The following is a 17,043-nucleotide window of genomic DNA, read 5'->3' as shown; positions in this document are numbered from 1 at the left end:
AAGAATATTCCTAAAGAATGTTCATGGTGACTGTAGCAAAAAGTGATGAAGATGGCTAGACTTCCAGTGTACTTTTTTTTTAAGACAGAGTTTCACCCTGTCTCCCAGGCTGTAGTGCAGTGGCCTGATCTAGGCTCACTGCAACCTCTGCCTCCTAGGTTCAAGCAAATTCTTGTGCCTCAGCCTCCTGAGTAGCTGGGATTACAGGTGCGCACCACCACACCCAGCTAATTTTTTTATATCTTTAGTAGACATGGAGTTTCACCATGTTGGCCAGGCTGGTCTCAAACTCCTGGCCTCGAGTGATCCGCCCGCCTCGGCTTCCCAAAGTGCCGGGATTACAAATAGGCATGAGCTACCGCACCCGGCCCCAGTGTATTTTAAATAAAGCATCTCAAAAGAAAAAGAAAAAGAAATAAAGCAATCAAATTAATAACTTGGTGAACATTATCAATGTCACTATGAGGGACATTAATAGAAATGAAATACTTTCCAGGATTACAGTACTTATATTCTCAAAAATTTCCTATTGAAGTCCATCTCCAAAATCTGAACCATGGGAGAACACTAGGACTAAAAGCCGTAATGTTGACCTTGGGAGGCCACTCTCCAGAGTAAAATCTCCTTTGCTGCGAGTAAGACCAGATCCCACTACGCTGTGGTACACCAGCGTGGGCTTGCCCGGCATGCACGAGCTCTCGGTGAGCTGCGCCAAGCACCGCAGCGTCGTGTACAGCAGCAACGTGAGCACTAACAGGCTGGACACCACGCAGATGGCGATGATCAGGTACACGTTGACATCCACCAGCGCTGCCTCCCGAACCTCGACGCCCACCAAAGCCCGCGATGGGACCTTCCTCGCCTGGCTGCTCTCCGCCAGCGACGCCACCACGGTGACCGTGGCAGTCAGGGCCAGCTCGCAGTGGTCCTTCACCAGCACCAGCAGGCGGTGGCGCGTAGCTTTCGCCTCGTCCAGGGTACTCGTCGTGCTGATCTCGCCCGTGCAGAGCCCCACGTGGAACGGGTGCTGCCAGCTGACAGATGCAGCTGTTGCGACAACCAGGCGTCATAGCTGGAGTCCACCGTGCGCACCTTCGCCACCAAGTGGCCTGCATCCACTGAATACCGCACCAGCTCACTCACAGCGCCGCCAGCCCACCCAAGGCGCCAGCAGCGCAGACAAAGTTGTCGTTCCAGCACTAATACCTGCAGCGTCACATTGCTGCTCAGAGGCGGCATGCCCGCGTCGCGCGCTCTCACCTAGAACTGCAGCAGCTCCAGCTCCTCGTAGTCCAGTGGCTGCAACGCGTACCTCTTGCCGCTCTCCGCGTGCACCCACACATAGCTAGACAGCGCGCACTCGCCCACCCGCTGTTCCATCAACGAGTAGGACACCAGCACGTTCTCCTGCGCGTCCCGGTCCCGCGCGGACACTGTGAAGTCGTGGCAGCCCCGCGGGTTGTTACCTTTCACGAACACCATGTACTCGGGCTGCTGGAACGCCAGGGCATTGTGGTTCACTGTTCGGCCACTTCCACGGACCCGATGGCTGTGGCCAACAATGAAAGCGAGTCCCCATTCCGAGCGATTACCAACAATGGATAGATTTGCTCTCCTGGTCCAGGGCGCTGTGGAGTACCAACGAATAGTTTCTGGGCAGCGCCTTTTGAAGGTAGACACCAGCTTGAAGAGACGTGAGGAGTCAGGGTGCGGGTCGTCTGTCCCTTGGCACTGAAGTTAGGGTCAATTACACTGATTAGGGCTATGACGGTACCCAGTGGAGCGTCCTCCTGTACAGGGAATGATAGTGACTTACTGCTAACTCTGGAACACTATCATTGATGTCCAAGACTTCTATCAAGTCTGTGCAGTGACCAAACGTTGGGGAATTGCCTGTGTCAACTGCCTGTATTTGAATCTTTCATTATTTAGTTTCCTCAAAATCTATCTTTACATTTATTTATCCACTGTCTGAATCTATGAGAAAAAGGGCTTCTATGTTAGGGGAGACATCAGTTGCAAAGAAACAATGTGACGGTTTGAACCCTCGTCAAAATCCAAGGGGTTAAGTCTAATAACCAGTGTACCTTCTCTTGCATTTTCCAGTAATTTCACATAATAGACTCCTTTGTCAAACACTGGGCATCATCATTTACATCCAGCGCTGTGATATATAACGCTTTGGTGCCTGTCAGCTCAGCTTTGCCCCCATCAGTTGCTTTGAGCACCAAGAGTAGCTCTGAAGTGACTTACCTATCTGAAAGAATTTTTTAAATACACCTTCAAGTGGTTTTACCTGCTCTTGGTTGGCATTTCCAGGGAAAAATAATCATTGCGGCACAGTATGTAAGTCATCAGAGCATTGGCCCCGACATCACAGACACCCTCTAGTGAAACACGATAATCAAGAGCTCTCGTTTCAGAAACAGATTCTTTTGTGTTGCTGAGAACACTGGCAGGTTGTCTTTATTGTTCTTCACTTTCACCTCCACATGGAAAACCTGTAGCAGCTTGTCCACGATCACTTCCAGGTGGATGCTGCACTCCGAGATCCTCCCACACAGCTCCTCGAGGTCTATCAGAGAACTCACAAAAATGCCATTCTGCAGATTTACCTCCAGAAGGTCTCTGCGGCTTTTGGAATCCAACTGAAACAGGCGCGGTATCAGCTCCACAAACTCCAGACCCAGGTCCTGCGCAATAGGGACCCCGAAGACGCTATGTGCCGTCCTTGGCCTCTTCCAGGATGGTGTAGTGGAACTGGTCCTTTCCCGCTTCACAAAATTCAAGGAGCAGAAGCCAGTGCTGTAGGCTCCGGGATTCCTGGCCACTTAGTCTAGCAGCTAAAATTATGCCTCTCTTTTGGTTAGTAAAACAATATTTCATGACTAGAAAGACTTAGTTCCTCTGAGACCTTTTGGTCCTTGTTCCTGAGGTTCCACGTGATCTTAATGGGTGTTTGTAGTTTTTAAAGTACAGGAACAATGGAGCTTCTTTCTGATCTAGGAATAATCTGATTTTCTTCTGTTAAAAAAAATACCTTTCGGCCGGGTGCGGTGGCACTCGGCCAGCACTTTGGGAGGCCGAGGCCGGTGGATCACGAGGTCAGGAAATCGAGACCATCCTGGCTAACACGGTGAAACCTCGTCTCTACTAAAAATACAAAAAATTAGCCTGGCGTGTTGGCGGGCACCTGTAGTCCCAGCTACTCCGGAGGCTGAGGCAGGAGAATGGCGTGAACCTGGGAGGCGGAGCTTGCAGTGAGCCGAGATCGTGCCACTGCACTCCAGCCTGGGCAACAGAGCGAGACTCCGTCTCAAAAAATAAAAATAAAAAACAAAAAAACCAAAAAAACTTTTCATGGAGAACAACAATATCCTGTCGCTCAAAACATAAGTGCATTTGATTTCATATTATTTCACTTTTCTTCGTTCCTGATTCCTGCATATGTTTATGTTTCTCTTTGTGAGCTTTCAACTCCTTTCCTATACCTTCTTGTGTGTGATCAGTACCTCTTCAAAGGTGGGTTTGTCTTACAAATCAGAATTCCATGAAGAGTTTTATCTTGTATGTAGACATCCTAAATAAAGTACTACTGCACCAACTGTATTATCACGTGAATTAATATGAAAAAAGATCATATTTGCAGGATACTGGTGTTACTATTGCTTTTCCTTTTTTCAATTTTTGAAATAGGGTCTCACTTTGTCATCCATGCTGGAGTGCAGTGGCACAATCATGGGTCACTGCAGCCTCAACCTCCCGGGCTCAAGCCATCCTCCCACCTCACTCTCCCAAGTAGCACTACAGTAGGGACTAAAGGCGTGTACCACCATGCCTGGCTTATATATACATAAGTACATATATATATATGTGTAAGGAGAGCCCATCATATATATATACTATATATATACACATATATACATATATATATATACACACACAGAGTACAAGATATCCCTATGTCGCCCAGGTTGGCCTTGAACTCCTGGCCTCAAACCATCCTCCCATCTTGGCCTCTCAAAATGCTGGGATTACAGGTGTGAGCCACCATGCCTGGCCTTAAGTTAGTATTGATGGAGAGATTAATGCACTTGTATACCTGAGACTTTTACAATTGATATGAGTTTTTACTAAGTTTTTTATATTACTTATAAGACATTAAGGAAGTTTTTTTTCAAAATATCAGAGGGGGAAGTATATATTTCATAAACCTATTTGATATAATAACAAATACACTTCTAAACTCTGCATTAACTTAGCATCTATAATTTCTAAGAGCTGGAGACAGGGCATGGAGAATATTAACACTGAAAGAATGCCATTCTTAAATTCTTGCCACAATTTTTTTTGGTGTTCCTAAACTTGAACAATAATTTTAATTTTATTTGAAGCTATTTGTGAAGCACATACTGAGTAACAAATTCAATCTCCATACTCAAAGAGAAAGGGAAAGAAAAAAGTAATTGCTAAGAGCCATAGGCAAGATGACAAATTCATGGCATTGGTGTTTGGTAACACTAGAATTAATAAATTTTTTTTAAAAATGAAATCATGGGTATCAGGTAACAACCAATTTCAGGAAAACACAATTGATAGTGTAGTTTTGTCACTCTGCAACTAAGTTAGCTTTCATTTCTGAGTCTATATCATCTAACCCAACCCTGTTTAAGATGACTAGAGAAGCTATTAAACTATACAATATATCAGATCAGTAGAAAACATTAATTTTATTTTCTCCTCAAACTTTTAATATTAATTCATACTAAAGTATTTTCAGTCTCAAAAGTAAAAAGTGTTCAAATTCTCTTCATTATTAAACATAAGCATGACTCCTTCCTTAAAGTGAAAGAGCGAATACCTGAATATCATAAGCAATGCCTAATGCTGATAAAGGAGCAGATAATGAAGAGCTACTGGATAAAATTATGTAAATAACAGAAACACACATTTTCTTCCACTAAGTGAATAATACACACTGACACAGGTACCACTACAACTAAAATAAAAATGGAAAACATTTTTAAAGTTCAAAGCATTTAACTTAATTGCTAAGATTAAGAAATTTTTACCAATGAACTGCCCACCTACTTACTGCACTATTGAGAAAAAGCTGTAATCACTGAACATTGAAATCTACTATGGCAGTATAAGCTGGTACGCTACACATATTCTACACATGGAGGAAAACACATTTTCACTGAAGAGATATAGATCAGTGGAATTTTTTGTTAATGCAAATACAATCAAATCAAAATTTAGATTGGAAATGAAATAACATGAAGTACTAATCTTACAAATATTTGTAACGAAAAGTGATTATGAAAGTAAATCGTCAGAACTGCAACCTATATCACATATTTGTATTGGAAAATGTTAGTGTATTCAGAATAAATTGTTATTTAAAAAAATTTAAGTACCAATCAAAGGCTGACACACTGGGTAGGATAAAAAAATTTTAAAACTCCTGGAATAAATTATATTACAAAGGTATCACTAGAAATATTCAAGCATAAATGGAATGTAGACAAAAATGAAATATTCTGATACATATTTGAGAAAATGCGGTAAGAGAAAATATTATTCATAAAGCACAAAAGGAAAATGAAAACGTAACAACCCACCTTCCTAGAGTGGTCCCCTCCAATAGACTGATCTTCCCCGTCCACATCTACCATTGGGCATGGTGGAAGGCTGGGGCTGAAGGCCATGAGGTCCGCCTTGGGCAGGCCCTCCCCAGAACACACCCTCTGCCGCCTCTGCTGCGAGTAAGACCAGCTCCCCACCGTGCTAGAGCACACCAGCGTGGGCTTCACCGGCCCACATGCGCCCTCGGTGGGCGCCGCCGAGCACCTCAGTGCAGTGTACAGCAGCAGCGTGAGCACCAGCAAGCTGGACACCGCGCAGATGGCGATGATCAGGTACACGTTGACATCCACCAGGGCCACCTCGGGCGCCACGCCCACTGAAGCCCGCGACGAGGCCTTGGGTGCCTGGCTGCCCTCCACAAGCGACACAAGCACAGTGGCCGTGGCCGTCAGCGACGGCTCGCCATGGTCCTTCACCAGCACCAGTAGGCGCTGGCGTGGCGAGTCAGCCTCATCCAGAGCGCGCGTCGTACTGATCTCGCCCGTGTACAGCCCCACGCGGAACGGGATGCGTGCACCAACCGCCGCCGACTGCAATTCATACGACAGCCACGCGTTGTATCCAGAGTCAGCGTCCACTGCGCGCACCTTAGCCACCACGTGACCCGCACCCACCGACCGCAGCACCAGCTCACTGACTGCACCGCCCGCGCTGCCAGCGGGAGACGCCAGCAGCGCGGGAGCGTTGTCGTTCTCATCCAGCACGAACACCTGCAGCGTCAAGTTGCTGCCCAGAGGCGGCACGCCCCCGTCGCGCGCGCTCACCTGGAACTGCAGCAGCTCCAGCTCCTCGTGGTCCAACGGCTGCAGCGCGTACACCTTGCCGCTCTGCGCGTGCACCGACACGTAGCTCGACAGCGAGCGCTCGCCCAACCGCCGCTCCACCAGCGAGTAGGACACCAGGGCGTTCTCCTGCGCGTCAGCGTCCCACGCAGACACCGTGAAGATGTGGTAGCCTGGCGGGTTGTTCTCCTTCACGAACACCGTGTACTCGGGCTGCGCGAACGCAGGCGCGTTGTCGTTCACGTCGGCCACCTCCACAGACACGCTGGCCGTGGCCCACAGCGGAGGCGAGCCCCCGTCCCGCGCGGTCACCACCAGCTCATAGGCCGACACCCTCTCGCGGTCCAGAGCGCTGTCCAGCACCAATGAGTAGTAATTCTTGTAGGTGGACACCAGCTTGAACGGAACGTGAGGCGTCAGAGAGCAGGTGACCTGTCCGTTGGCTCCTGAATCATGGTCAGAAACGCTGATTAGGGCAATGACGGTGCCCACTTGAGCATCTTCTTTCACTGGGAGAGACAGAGAAGTGACAATCACCTCAGGTGAATTATCATTTTCATCCAGTAGTTCCACTAGGACCGTGCAGTGACCAACCATAGGTGGGTTTCCCTTATCTGTAACATCTACATGAATTTGATAAGTGTTACTGTCCTCAAAGTCAATAGCATCATTTACTTTTATTTCTCCTGTCCTTTCGTTTATCCAAAATTTCCTTCTTATCGTGGGTGGGACCAAAGAGCTAAATGAATACATCATTTCCTTGTTTATTCCTTCATCCGAATCAGAAGCGTTGAGCCGTATTACTAATGTTTGGTTCACTTGATTTTCATACATCTTAACTTCATAAACCGGTCTGTCAAAGATAGGGGCGTTATCATTGGCATCTAACACCAGGATCAGCAGAGAAACAGATCCGCTAAATTCAGGTTTGCCTCCATCAGTTGCTGTCAACAACAACTTTAGCTGAGGATTTTCTTCACGATCCAGCAGCTTCCGCAGAACAAGCACTGGGAATTTGTCTTTGTCTTTTTTGTTTATAATATCAAGAACAAAATACTCATTTGGACTGAGTTTGTAAGTAAGCAATGCGTTCTCTCCAACATCCGCATCAGATGCGCCTTCTAGTGGAAATCGAGAGTCAAGCAGTCTGGATTCAGGTATTGAGAGCTTTTGTTCTGTTACGGAGAACCTGGGCGGGTTGTCGTTAATGTCCTTCACTTCCACGTCCACATGGAAAACCTGCAGCGGCCTGTCCACGATCACCTCCAGGTGGATGCTGCACTCCACGCTCCGCCCGCACAGCTCCTCGCGGTCAATCCGAGAATTCACAAACAAAATGCCATTCTGCAGATTTACCTCCAGAAGGTCCCCGTGTCTTTTGGACGCCACCCGGAACAGGCGCGGCACCAGCTCCGCCAGCTCCAGCCCCAGGTCCTGCGCGATGCGGCCCACGAAGGTGCCGTGTCTGGCCTCCTCGTAGACTGAGTAGTGGAGCTGGCCGCTCCCCACCTCCCAGGCTGCGAGGAGAAGAAGCGAGAGCAGCAGACACTGGACCCCCAGGCAGCTACATCTAGAAACCATCTTATCCTTCTCCTGTTTTACAAATCGACGAATCAGCGGTCTAGAACGCACATACGATCTGACATTTTCTGTCCTATTTCTTATATCTATTTTTTATCGAAATGGCTGAGATCTCAGAATGACGCTACTTCCTAGTCCTTGAGAAACTGGCTGATGCCTTTGTTCTAAAAAGCTATTTTGTGGACGACAGCGACATCCGGTGGCTTTAGGTGTAAGTACGATTCCATGAGTTCACAACTTTTCTTTCATTCATATGTTAATTCTTTTTTTACGTATTTTTATGTCTATGGACTTTCAAAGCCTTACATTACGTCTCTTTATAGTTAACAACAATAAATGTTGATCCCACGTGCAATGTTTTCTTAAATGTAGACTCTCAGAGTAGTGATTTCTTCCCTAACCACATGATTATCAATAGCCGAATTTCAAAATGCCCTTAATATTTGCATACTACTGAGTATACTAATATTTTATTAAATGACAACTTTAGTTCCATTTAAGTTCTGACACTTAACTTCTCTTTCTCATTATTTTGAGATTTAATAAGGTTTATTTAGACACTAATGTCAAGCATCAACTATCTGTGAGGTGTTTATAACTCCGAAGATCTAGTCATCACTAGAATTTAGAGATCATTAGCTTCAACATCAGACATTTCTCCATTTAGATTCCTATTATCCTACTCACTAGCCACATGACTTGGGAAAATCATTTAACCTCTCCCTCCCTCATGTTCCAATTTTATAACTTTGGCCTAATAGTAATATGGTTATTGAGTGAATTATAATATAGTAAGTGCTTGCAATAGTACCTTAAGGAGAATGAGTGCTTCATAAATGGAAACTATTCTCAGGCCTCAATTTGGCCACATTTGTTTTCATGAGGCTCAATACCAAATTTGGCTCATCAGGCAAAATTATTGCCTATAGAATGCCTTAATTATTGCTACTGCACAGGCTGAGAGTGGTGGTTTCTGTATTTAAGAAAACAGAAAGGTACTATTACAGAAAAATCCTTTATACAAGAAGTTTCATTTTATAATATCTTACACGGGCAAAAAGAATCTTAATTATAATTCTGAATAAAGTAATTAAGAAATTTATTATTTCTGCTTTCAGAGGCAAATGCTTTCAACCCTGTTATATTTACGCTTTTCAAATGCCCAAAAGACACAGTTCTGAAATGTATCTAGTAATTTTATCAATGTCAGTGAAGTTTTTCATCACCACTTGCAGTAAAAATATTTTTTTCTCTCTCAAAGTTCTTGAAATCAAATATTCAGGAATGAAAATGTAATATATCTGTGCTGCTGAAAAAAACTTGAGTTTTCTGTCTTTCCAAGAAAGGAAAACTTAACAACAGACATATTGGTCTTATGCAAGGGTTAATTTATTTTATTTAATGATGTTTTGACTTTTCTAAAGAATATTTTTAAATGTGTCAATTACTTTAAACTTTTTTTATTAAAATCTGAATGACAGAGCAACAATATTTATGAATAAGAAAACTGACAGAAATCGGTGTCACTTAATCCATCAGTTTATGTGTCCTACTAAATTCTGTTTCTATACTTCTCCACTCCTCTGGAATGCCTCTTGCATCAAAATTCATTCAAATTCTGATTTTAGAGATTACTTTTTTATAAACCCTGAATTAAAATGTAATGAGTTATGTATCAAAATATCAACGTTTGTTTTAGCTATCTGGAGCGTAAAATAAGTTTGCCATTGATCAATCATCTCCACGCACAAAATAATAAAAACTAAACTCAATTTCTACTAATGTACATTTTATACCAAGTGATAACATAAATATCCCAATGTAGATGTCCAATATTGAATAAAAAGTAGGGAGTAGTTAAACTACTCTTTTTTTTTTTTTTTTTTTTGAGACAGAATCTTGCTGTCACCCAGGCTGAAATGCAGTTGTGCCATCACAGTTCACTGCAGCCTCAATGTCCCAGGCTCAAGCGATTCTCTCGCCTCAGCCTCCTGAGTAATTGGGACTAGAGATGTGTGCCACCATGCCCGGCTAATTTTTTTTTTTTTTTTTTTTTTTTTTTTTTTTTGGCAGAGATGAGTCTCACTACATTGGTCTCAAACTGCTGGGCTCAAGGAAGGGACCCTCCCACCTTGGCCTCCCAAAATGTTGGGATTGCAGGTGTCAGGCCACCACATCTTTTTAAATTACAGAAACTTGCACTGTCAAGTATCAAATAGGGTTATGGATCTAAAATTTCGGTTGTATGAGAATCATCTCAGGTGTGCTTTAAAATGAAAATTTGCTCTTACTACCCATTTCAGAATTTCTGAGGTGGAGCCTTGAACCAGAACATTCAATGAGGACTTAGGTGCTGCTAATGCTAATGCATTAGCAGGTCTAAGGATAGGTTGACCATAGGCCCCAATTTGTCTGGAACAGGCTCAATTTAGGTCTGTGATCTTGTATACTTATTTACAGCACCCCCTTTGCTCTCAAAGTGTCTAAGATATTGGGTGACAACTTAGTTTTTCCTATATAGTAATTACAACTTGAAAAGAGACATAGGAGGAGCTTCATTATTGTTTCATGATTCTGACTTGAATTGAGGAATGTTAACTACAGATGCATATAAGGAGACCTATTAGGCAAAATAGGAAAGTGTCTCTTCTGCTTTCACCTCTCTGTTTTGAACTTGCCAGGCTGTTTTGAATTTTACCATCTCTGGATCCCTGTGAGTTCATGTTTGCTAATGACCTCAAAAGATAAATTTATTACTAAGGTGTTCACAGCCCTTCTGTGAATTTGCATATGATGAGAGCTTGTACTCTGAGAGAGAATAGAGATTAATATGAAGGACTAAATTACCAATCCCATCAATACAGCCGTCAATAATAAAGAACACATTTTAGGCCAGGCGCGGTGGCTCACGCCTGTAATCCCAGTATTTTGGGAGGCTGAGGCGGGAGGATCATGAGGTCAGGAGATCGAGACCATCCTGACTAACACGGTGAAACCCCATCTCTATTAAAATACAAAAAAATTAGGCGGGCATGGTGGCAGGCGCCTGTAGTCCCAGCTACTCGGGAGGCTGAGGCAGGAGAATGGCGTGAACACGGGAGGGGGAGCTTGGAGTGAGCCAAGATGGCACCACTGCACTCCAGCCTGGGCAACAGAGTGAGACTCTGACTCAAAAAAAAAATACGTTTTATGATTATTGATGACATAGTAAATGCTTAGTAAGTACTAGCTCTAAGGAGACTGGAGGACTTAGGGCGGGAGACAAATGACATCTGTAGCATCCCTCTATTCACATCAAATAATCAAATACCTGGGTCCAAGTTTAAATGGCACATGAAACTTGAAAAACGTGCAAAGACAAAGATACTTGAAAGTATAAGACTATATTCAAGGTGAGTTGTGCTGATAGACAGATATAGATAGGTTTAATGACAGGAGCTCAGAGACCACTCAAGTTTTGAAAGAAAATGACAAAAAAAAAAAAAAAGCCTTGGCACAGTGGCTCACACCTTTAATCCCAGCACTTTGGGAGGCTGAGGTGGGAGCATCACAAGGTCAGGAGTTCGAGACCAACCTGGCCAATATGAAGAAACCCCATCTCTACTAAAAATACAAAAATTAGCTGGGCGCAGTGGCATGTGCCTATAATCCCAGCTACTCAGGAGGCTGAGGCAGGAGAATTGCTTGAACCCAGGAGGCAGACGTTGCAGTGAGCCGAGATCATGCCACTGTACTCCAGCCTGGGTGGCAGAAAACGACTCCGTCTCAGAAAAATAAAAAGACAAAAAACATGTAATATTGTAGCATATTCCAAAAGTGTGTTTTAAGGGAAAATTTAAAAATTAAAATATTTTGTTTTAAATAAACGTTACTGGCATTTTCATAGTTATTTTTGTGGCTCTATTCTCAAGGCCATTCTGATCTTTCTCTACTGAGTTTTTAATTAGGTCATACCTTGTAAAGTATCTGACACAATATTAAATAAAATAGCTGAAAGAGAAAGAAAAATATAAACCACATAACAAAAACTCAATAAGCGAAGTTTTTAAAACTATAAATTAGAAAACAAACAAATAGCTTGCACTAAAGGTAGAGTGTGGAAAACCACCATTTTGAAAGTCACATACTACAATTCAGGAAATATAACATGTAGTGACATTAAAGAGGCAAATCTCATATCCAGATTTCTGCCTTGTGTTATGTATGAGCTGAGAGGAGAAAAAGAGATTTTAAAAAAAACAGATCTCTGTCTTATGGATTACTGACAGAACAAGTGAATTCTCATCTAAATTCATAAGGGTAATGTTTTAAGTTACAGACTTTGAATTTCAAAAGAACTCGAAGTTTCGAATCTTCACATGGCTGATCATTTTATCACTGAATGGAGAAAATTTCAATTAAAAGGAGAATGTCTTCTTGAAGAAAGGAAACACTTGTTTAAAAAGCATTTTCTCCAATTTCTGTAAACTGAATTTCAAAAAATGTTCTAAGTGTAGACAAAATTTCAGTCAACATTTCTTGAATTATCTACATTGTCAGGCATTTTAAAACATATTTTATATAAGTTGAAATGAAGGCTGTGTTTATAACATTTATTGACATAATTTGATTCCTAAAGCGGAGCAACTGTTTTCTAAAGTTTAGGGGAAGTTTCTTTCTTATTAAAATAATAGATACTGAAGGTTGCTGAACAATCAGATGTTCACACAGTCTCCATCCAGAGAAATGTAGAGAACTACAAACTTAACAAGGTAACAATTGCTATATATTTTTGCTTGGGTTTCTTATAAACAATACAAGTAGACTAAAATACTATGCATCATTTAGCAATAAATAAATGATAGTGATGTTAATGTTTAATGAATGACTAACAACTAAATTGGTTTTCAAGTGTTATGGCAGCATAGCATCAGAAATTCAATGTCACTTTAATCACAAATTTAAATAAAATTGATTCAGCACCCAAAAAATATCTATTTAATATACAGTTTATAATTCTCACTAGAAGTCAAGACAAAGTCGGCTCCAATGTTAAGGGGTTTACTTTATCAGAAAAAAAATCTGCTGGATTTCTAGAAAAATAAATAAAACTATTTGAACGGCCCCTGGGAGTAATCGAAAATATCTTTCAAGAAAAAAAAAGTATATAAATAAATAAAATTCTAGAAAAACCCACCTTCCCAGATGAATCTGAGGAAGCAGAGGGTTCTCCCGTTCGCTCTGTAGATCCAGCACAAGGAGAAAGGCCCGGGCTGAAGGCCATGAGGTCGGTCTTCTGCGGACCCTCGCCAGAGCACACCCTCTGCCTCCTCTGCTGCGAGTACGACCAACTCCCCACCGCGCTAGAACACACCAGCGTCGGCTTGCCAGGCGCGCACTCGCCCTCGGTGGGCATCGCCGAGCACCGCAGCACAGTGTACAGCAGCAGCGTGAGAACCAACAGGCTAGACACCGCGCAGATGGCGATGATCAGGTACACGTTGACATCCACCAGCGTCACCTCGGGGCCCGTGGCACCCACTGACGCCCGCGACGATGACTTTGGCGCCTGGCCGCTCTCCACCAGCGACACCAGCACAGTGGCCGTGGCCGTCAGCGCTGGCTCCCCGTGGTCTTTCACCAGCACCAGTAGGCGCTGGCGCGGTGCGTCCGTTTCGTCCAGGGCACGCGTTGTGCTGATCTCGCCCGTGTACAGCCCCACGCGGAACGGGATGCTCGCGCTGGCCGTTTCTGGCTGCAGCTCGTATGAAAGCCACGCGTTGTAGCCCGAGTCGGCGTCCACTGCGAGCACCTTCCCCACCACTACGCCGGCGCCCACCGACCGCAGCACCATCTCGCTCACTGCGCCGTCAGTGCCCCTCATCCGAGGTGTCAGCAGCGCCGGCGCATTGTCGTTCTCGTCCAGCACGAACACCTGCAGCGTCACGTTGCTGCCCAGAGGCGGCACGCCCGCGTCGCGCGCGCTCACCTGGAACTGTAGCAGCTCCAGCTCCTCGTGGTCCAACGGCTGCAGCGCGTACACCTTGCCGCTCTCCGCGTGCACCGACACGTAGCTCGACAGCGAGCGCTCGCCCAACCGCCGCTCCACCAGCGAGTAGGACACCAGGGCGTTCTCCTGCGCGTCCGCGTCCCGCGCAGACACCGTGAAGATGTGGCAGCCCGGCGGGTTGTTCTCCTTCACGAACACCGTGTACTCGGGCTGCGCGAACGCTGGTGCGTTGTCGTTCACGTCGGCCACCTCCACAGACACCCTGGCCGTGGCCCACAGTGAAGGCGAGCCCCCGTCCCGCGCGGTAACCACCAGCTCGTAGGCGGACACACTCTCGCGGTCCAGGGCTCTGTCCAGCACCAACGAGTAGTAATTCTTGTAGGTGGACACCAGCTTGAAGGGGACGTGGGGCGTCAGGGAGCAGGTAACCTGCCCGTTGGCATCTGCGTCTAGGTCGGTCACACTAATCAGGGCAATAACTGTCCCCAGTTGTGCGTCCTCTTTTACAGGAACCGAGAGCGTTTTGATAGTCAACTGTGGAGCATTGTCATTTACATCCACAACTTCCACAAGAACTGTACAATGACCAGCCAGGGGCGGGAAGCCTTTATCGACAGCCTCTACTGGGATCTTGTGTGCTCTACTTTCTTCAAAATCCATATGTCCTATCACTGTGATTGCCCCACTTAAGGGGTCCATGTGGAACTTGGATTTTATGTCTGGAGAAACATCACTGGAGAAGGAGTAAATAATATCCCCATTCAAGCCTTCGTCTAAATCTGAGGCATTGGGGTGAATCACCAGCGTTCCGATAGAAACGTTTTCTGGTAATTTCACCGTATACAGGGTTCTGTCGAACACTGGGGCATTGTCATTGTTGTCCAGTACCGTGATGAGTAATTGAACGGTGCCAGTCAGCTCGGGTTTGCCTCCATCGGTGGCCGTGAGCAATAAATGAAGCTCCGGAGTTTCTTCTCTGTCTAAAAGTTTCCGTAATACAAGTCCAAGAGGTTTTACCTGCTGGTTGCTGGTTGGCACGTCCAGGAAGAAATACTCATTGGGGCTCAGTCTGTAAGTGAGCAGGGCGTTCTCCCCGATATCTGCATCGGACGCGCCCTCTAGTGGAAACCGAGAGTCAAGCGGCCTGGATTCCGCGATGAACAGATTCTTTTGTGTCGCTGGGAACACCGGAGGGTTGTCGTTAATGTCCTTCACCTCCACGTCCACATGGAAAACCTGCAGCGGCCTGTCCACGATCACCTCCAGGTGGATGCTGCACTCCGCGCTCCGCCCGCACAGCTCCTCGCGGTCGATCCGAGAATTCACAAACAAAATGCCATTCTGCAGATTTACCTCCAGAAGGTCCCCGCGGCCTTTGGAATCCAACTGGAACAGGCGCGGCACCAGCTCCGCCAGCTCCAGCCCCAGGTCCTGCGCGATGCGGCCCACGAAGGTGCCGTGTTTGGCTTCCTCCGGGACGGAGTAGTGGAGCTGGCCGCTCCCCACCACCCACATTGCGAGGATCAGAAGCGAGAGCAGTAGAGGCTGACCCTCTGGATCTCCTCGACTTGAGTATAACATTTCAAATACTCAGTCTTCTTCTAATTAGTGAAAATTGCCTCCAAATTAGAAGAAATCATCTGATTTCGTCAGTCCCATTCTGCTGTGTTCGCCATCGTTCAGCACAGAGAGAGTGAAAAAGAATTGAGCCTCTTCCCATGGGAAAAGGGCTGTATTTGTCTGGATTCAGAGAGAACATCGCGGCAAAGAGTGACATCACGTGGCCCAAAGTGTAAGTACATATTTCATGAATAAAAATTTCACAGTTATTCTGCAAAACTTATTTCATTTTCTTAATTTTTTCTTAAGTAATGATTGTTGAAACAGAAGATCCTGTTTCTCTTGCTGGAGCCTTCTTAGCAGACTGACTGCCTCTAAAAGTTTTGTATGACCTTGATTGTGGTTTTCTTATCCCTGAGAAAACTCTCCACTTAAGTTTTAAATAACGACAGAAATGAAGTAACAATTAAAATGATTCCATTGAGCAATCACGAATTTTAAATTACAAAATTCTTTTGTTCTGGAATTCAGAATCTCCCATATGGCTCGAAATAGGATTCTAGTGTAAGAGAAATCCAGGAGTTGCAATCTCTAGTGAATATAGGAGCCCAGAAATCTACTGATGAAAAAGAAACTTAGTCATGTCTGGTAAAAGGAATCAACAAAAAGTAGCAACCAACTGAGGTAGTTTTCTTGAGTAATTCTATGAATTGAAAAGGTATAAAATATTGCAAGAAAAGCAAGAATTGACTTTAAGGTCTTGTGTTGCGTGGGGAGAAAATATATTTTTCTCTTTTGCAGCATTTATACAATCTGTTTCCAGAAATGTGTTGTTTTGATTCTTTCCAAGCTTTATAATCTATGAATAATCTCTTCTTTGTAATCTCCAATATAGTTTGTGTAATGTTATTACAATATGTTTTAATTTCATTATTGCTCATCCTTAGTACTCGGGGCAATTTCTGTTTTTAAAGCTATGCTTGAGATTCTTTTCCTGACTAAGTTCTTCAAAGTTCTGTTGTGAGTTTTACTATCTTATTCCAACGTCCAAGTCGATTAATTAAATCTAGATTTTAGTGTATCTCAAGTCTAAAGGCAAAACCGTGACTGTTTATTGTGCCATTAATGTTTTTGCATATTTATCTTTTATTTCGTATTTCTACTGATAACAGCCTAAGAGGTGCATTTAACAATTGCTTCTGTCCTTGATTACTGCAGGAGCTTCTGAGTTTGTCTTCCCGTTCAACCTTCTTTCAAAAGTCGTGATTTATTTTGCTCAAGGTAGTTAAGTAGCTCCCAATTAATTCTAAAGAGTGGCCAAATTCCTTAATCACTCATGGCCCTTTAGTTTATTACTCAAAAATCAAGAGATCTTCTTACATTGGTTTTCCTGCTTTCATTCTCTGCAGACTGTGTGTTTTAACCAAAGTGGACTTTTCTACTTGTCATATTGATGCTTTCTGTGTCTTCAACTTTCCTTAT

The 17,043-nt window shown here is 44.3% G+C and overlaps 8 protein-coding genes and 1 pseudogene across 8 annotated transcripts in view; all 9 read right to left on the bottom strand.

Moving 5' to 3' along the window:
• The window catches only part of PCDHA9 (protocadherin alpha 9), a 164,532-nt gene extending 147,918 nt beyond the window's left edge, over positions 1-16,614 (bottom strand). Inside the window, 1 exon segment of the mRNA NM_001082587.4 lies at positions 13,189-16,614. Coding sequence (NP_001076056.2) covers positions 13,189-15,582 — 2,394 coding nt within the window. The 5' untranslated portion in view covers positions 15,583-16,614.
• Positions 1-17,043, bottom strand: part of PCDHA2 (protocadherin alpha 2) — a 217,237-nt gene that overhangs the window by 147,918 nt on the left and 52,276 nt on the right. The window lies entirely within an intron of this gene.
• The window catches only part of PCDHA3 (protocadherin alpha 3), a 211,072-nt gene that overhangs the window by 147,918 nt on the left and 46,111 nt on the right, over positions 1-17,043 (bottom strand). The gene's annotated exons all lie outside the window — the stretch shown is intronic.
• PCDHA4 (protocadherin alpha 4) overlaps positions 1-17,043 on the bottom strand; it is a 205,021-nt gene that overhangs the window by 147,918 nt on the left and 40,060 nt on the right.
• PCDHA5 (protocadherin alpha 5) overlaps positions 1-17,043 on the bottom strand; it is a 190,432-nt gene that overhangs the window by 147,918 nt on the left and 25,471 nt on the right. The window lies entirely within an intron of this gene.
• The window catches only part of PCDHA6 (protocadherin alpha 6), a 184,102-nt gene that overhangs the window by 147,918 nt on the left and 19,141 nt on the right, over positions 1-17,043 (bottom strand).
• PCDHA7 (protocadherin alpha 7) overlaps positions 1-17,043 on the bottom strand; it is a 177,804-nt gene that overhangs the window by 147,919 nt on the left and 12,842 nt on the right.
• The window catches only part of PCDHA8 (protocadherin alpha 8), a 170,851-nt gene that overhangs the window by 147,918 nt on the left and 5,890 nt on the right, over positions 1-17,043 (bottom strand).
• PCDHA14P (protocadherin alpha 14 pseudogene) lies at positions 139-3,418 on the bottom strand (annotated as a pseudogene).

The sequence above is a fragment of the Pan troglodytes genome, chromosome 4 (assembly GCF_028858775.2).
Source record: "Pan troglodytes isolate AG18354 chromosome 4, NHGRI_mPanTro3-v2.0_pri, whole genome shotgun sequence".
Classification (NCBI taxonomy): Eukaryota; Metazoa; Chordata; class Mammalia; order Primates; family Hominidae; genus Pan; species Pan troglodytes.
The sequence above is the reverse complement of the archived record's forward strand: the minus strand, read 5'-3'. Positions and strand labels throughout refer to the sequence as shown.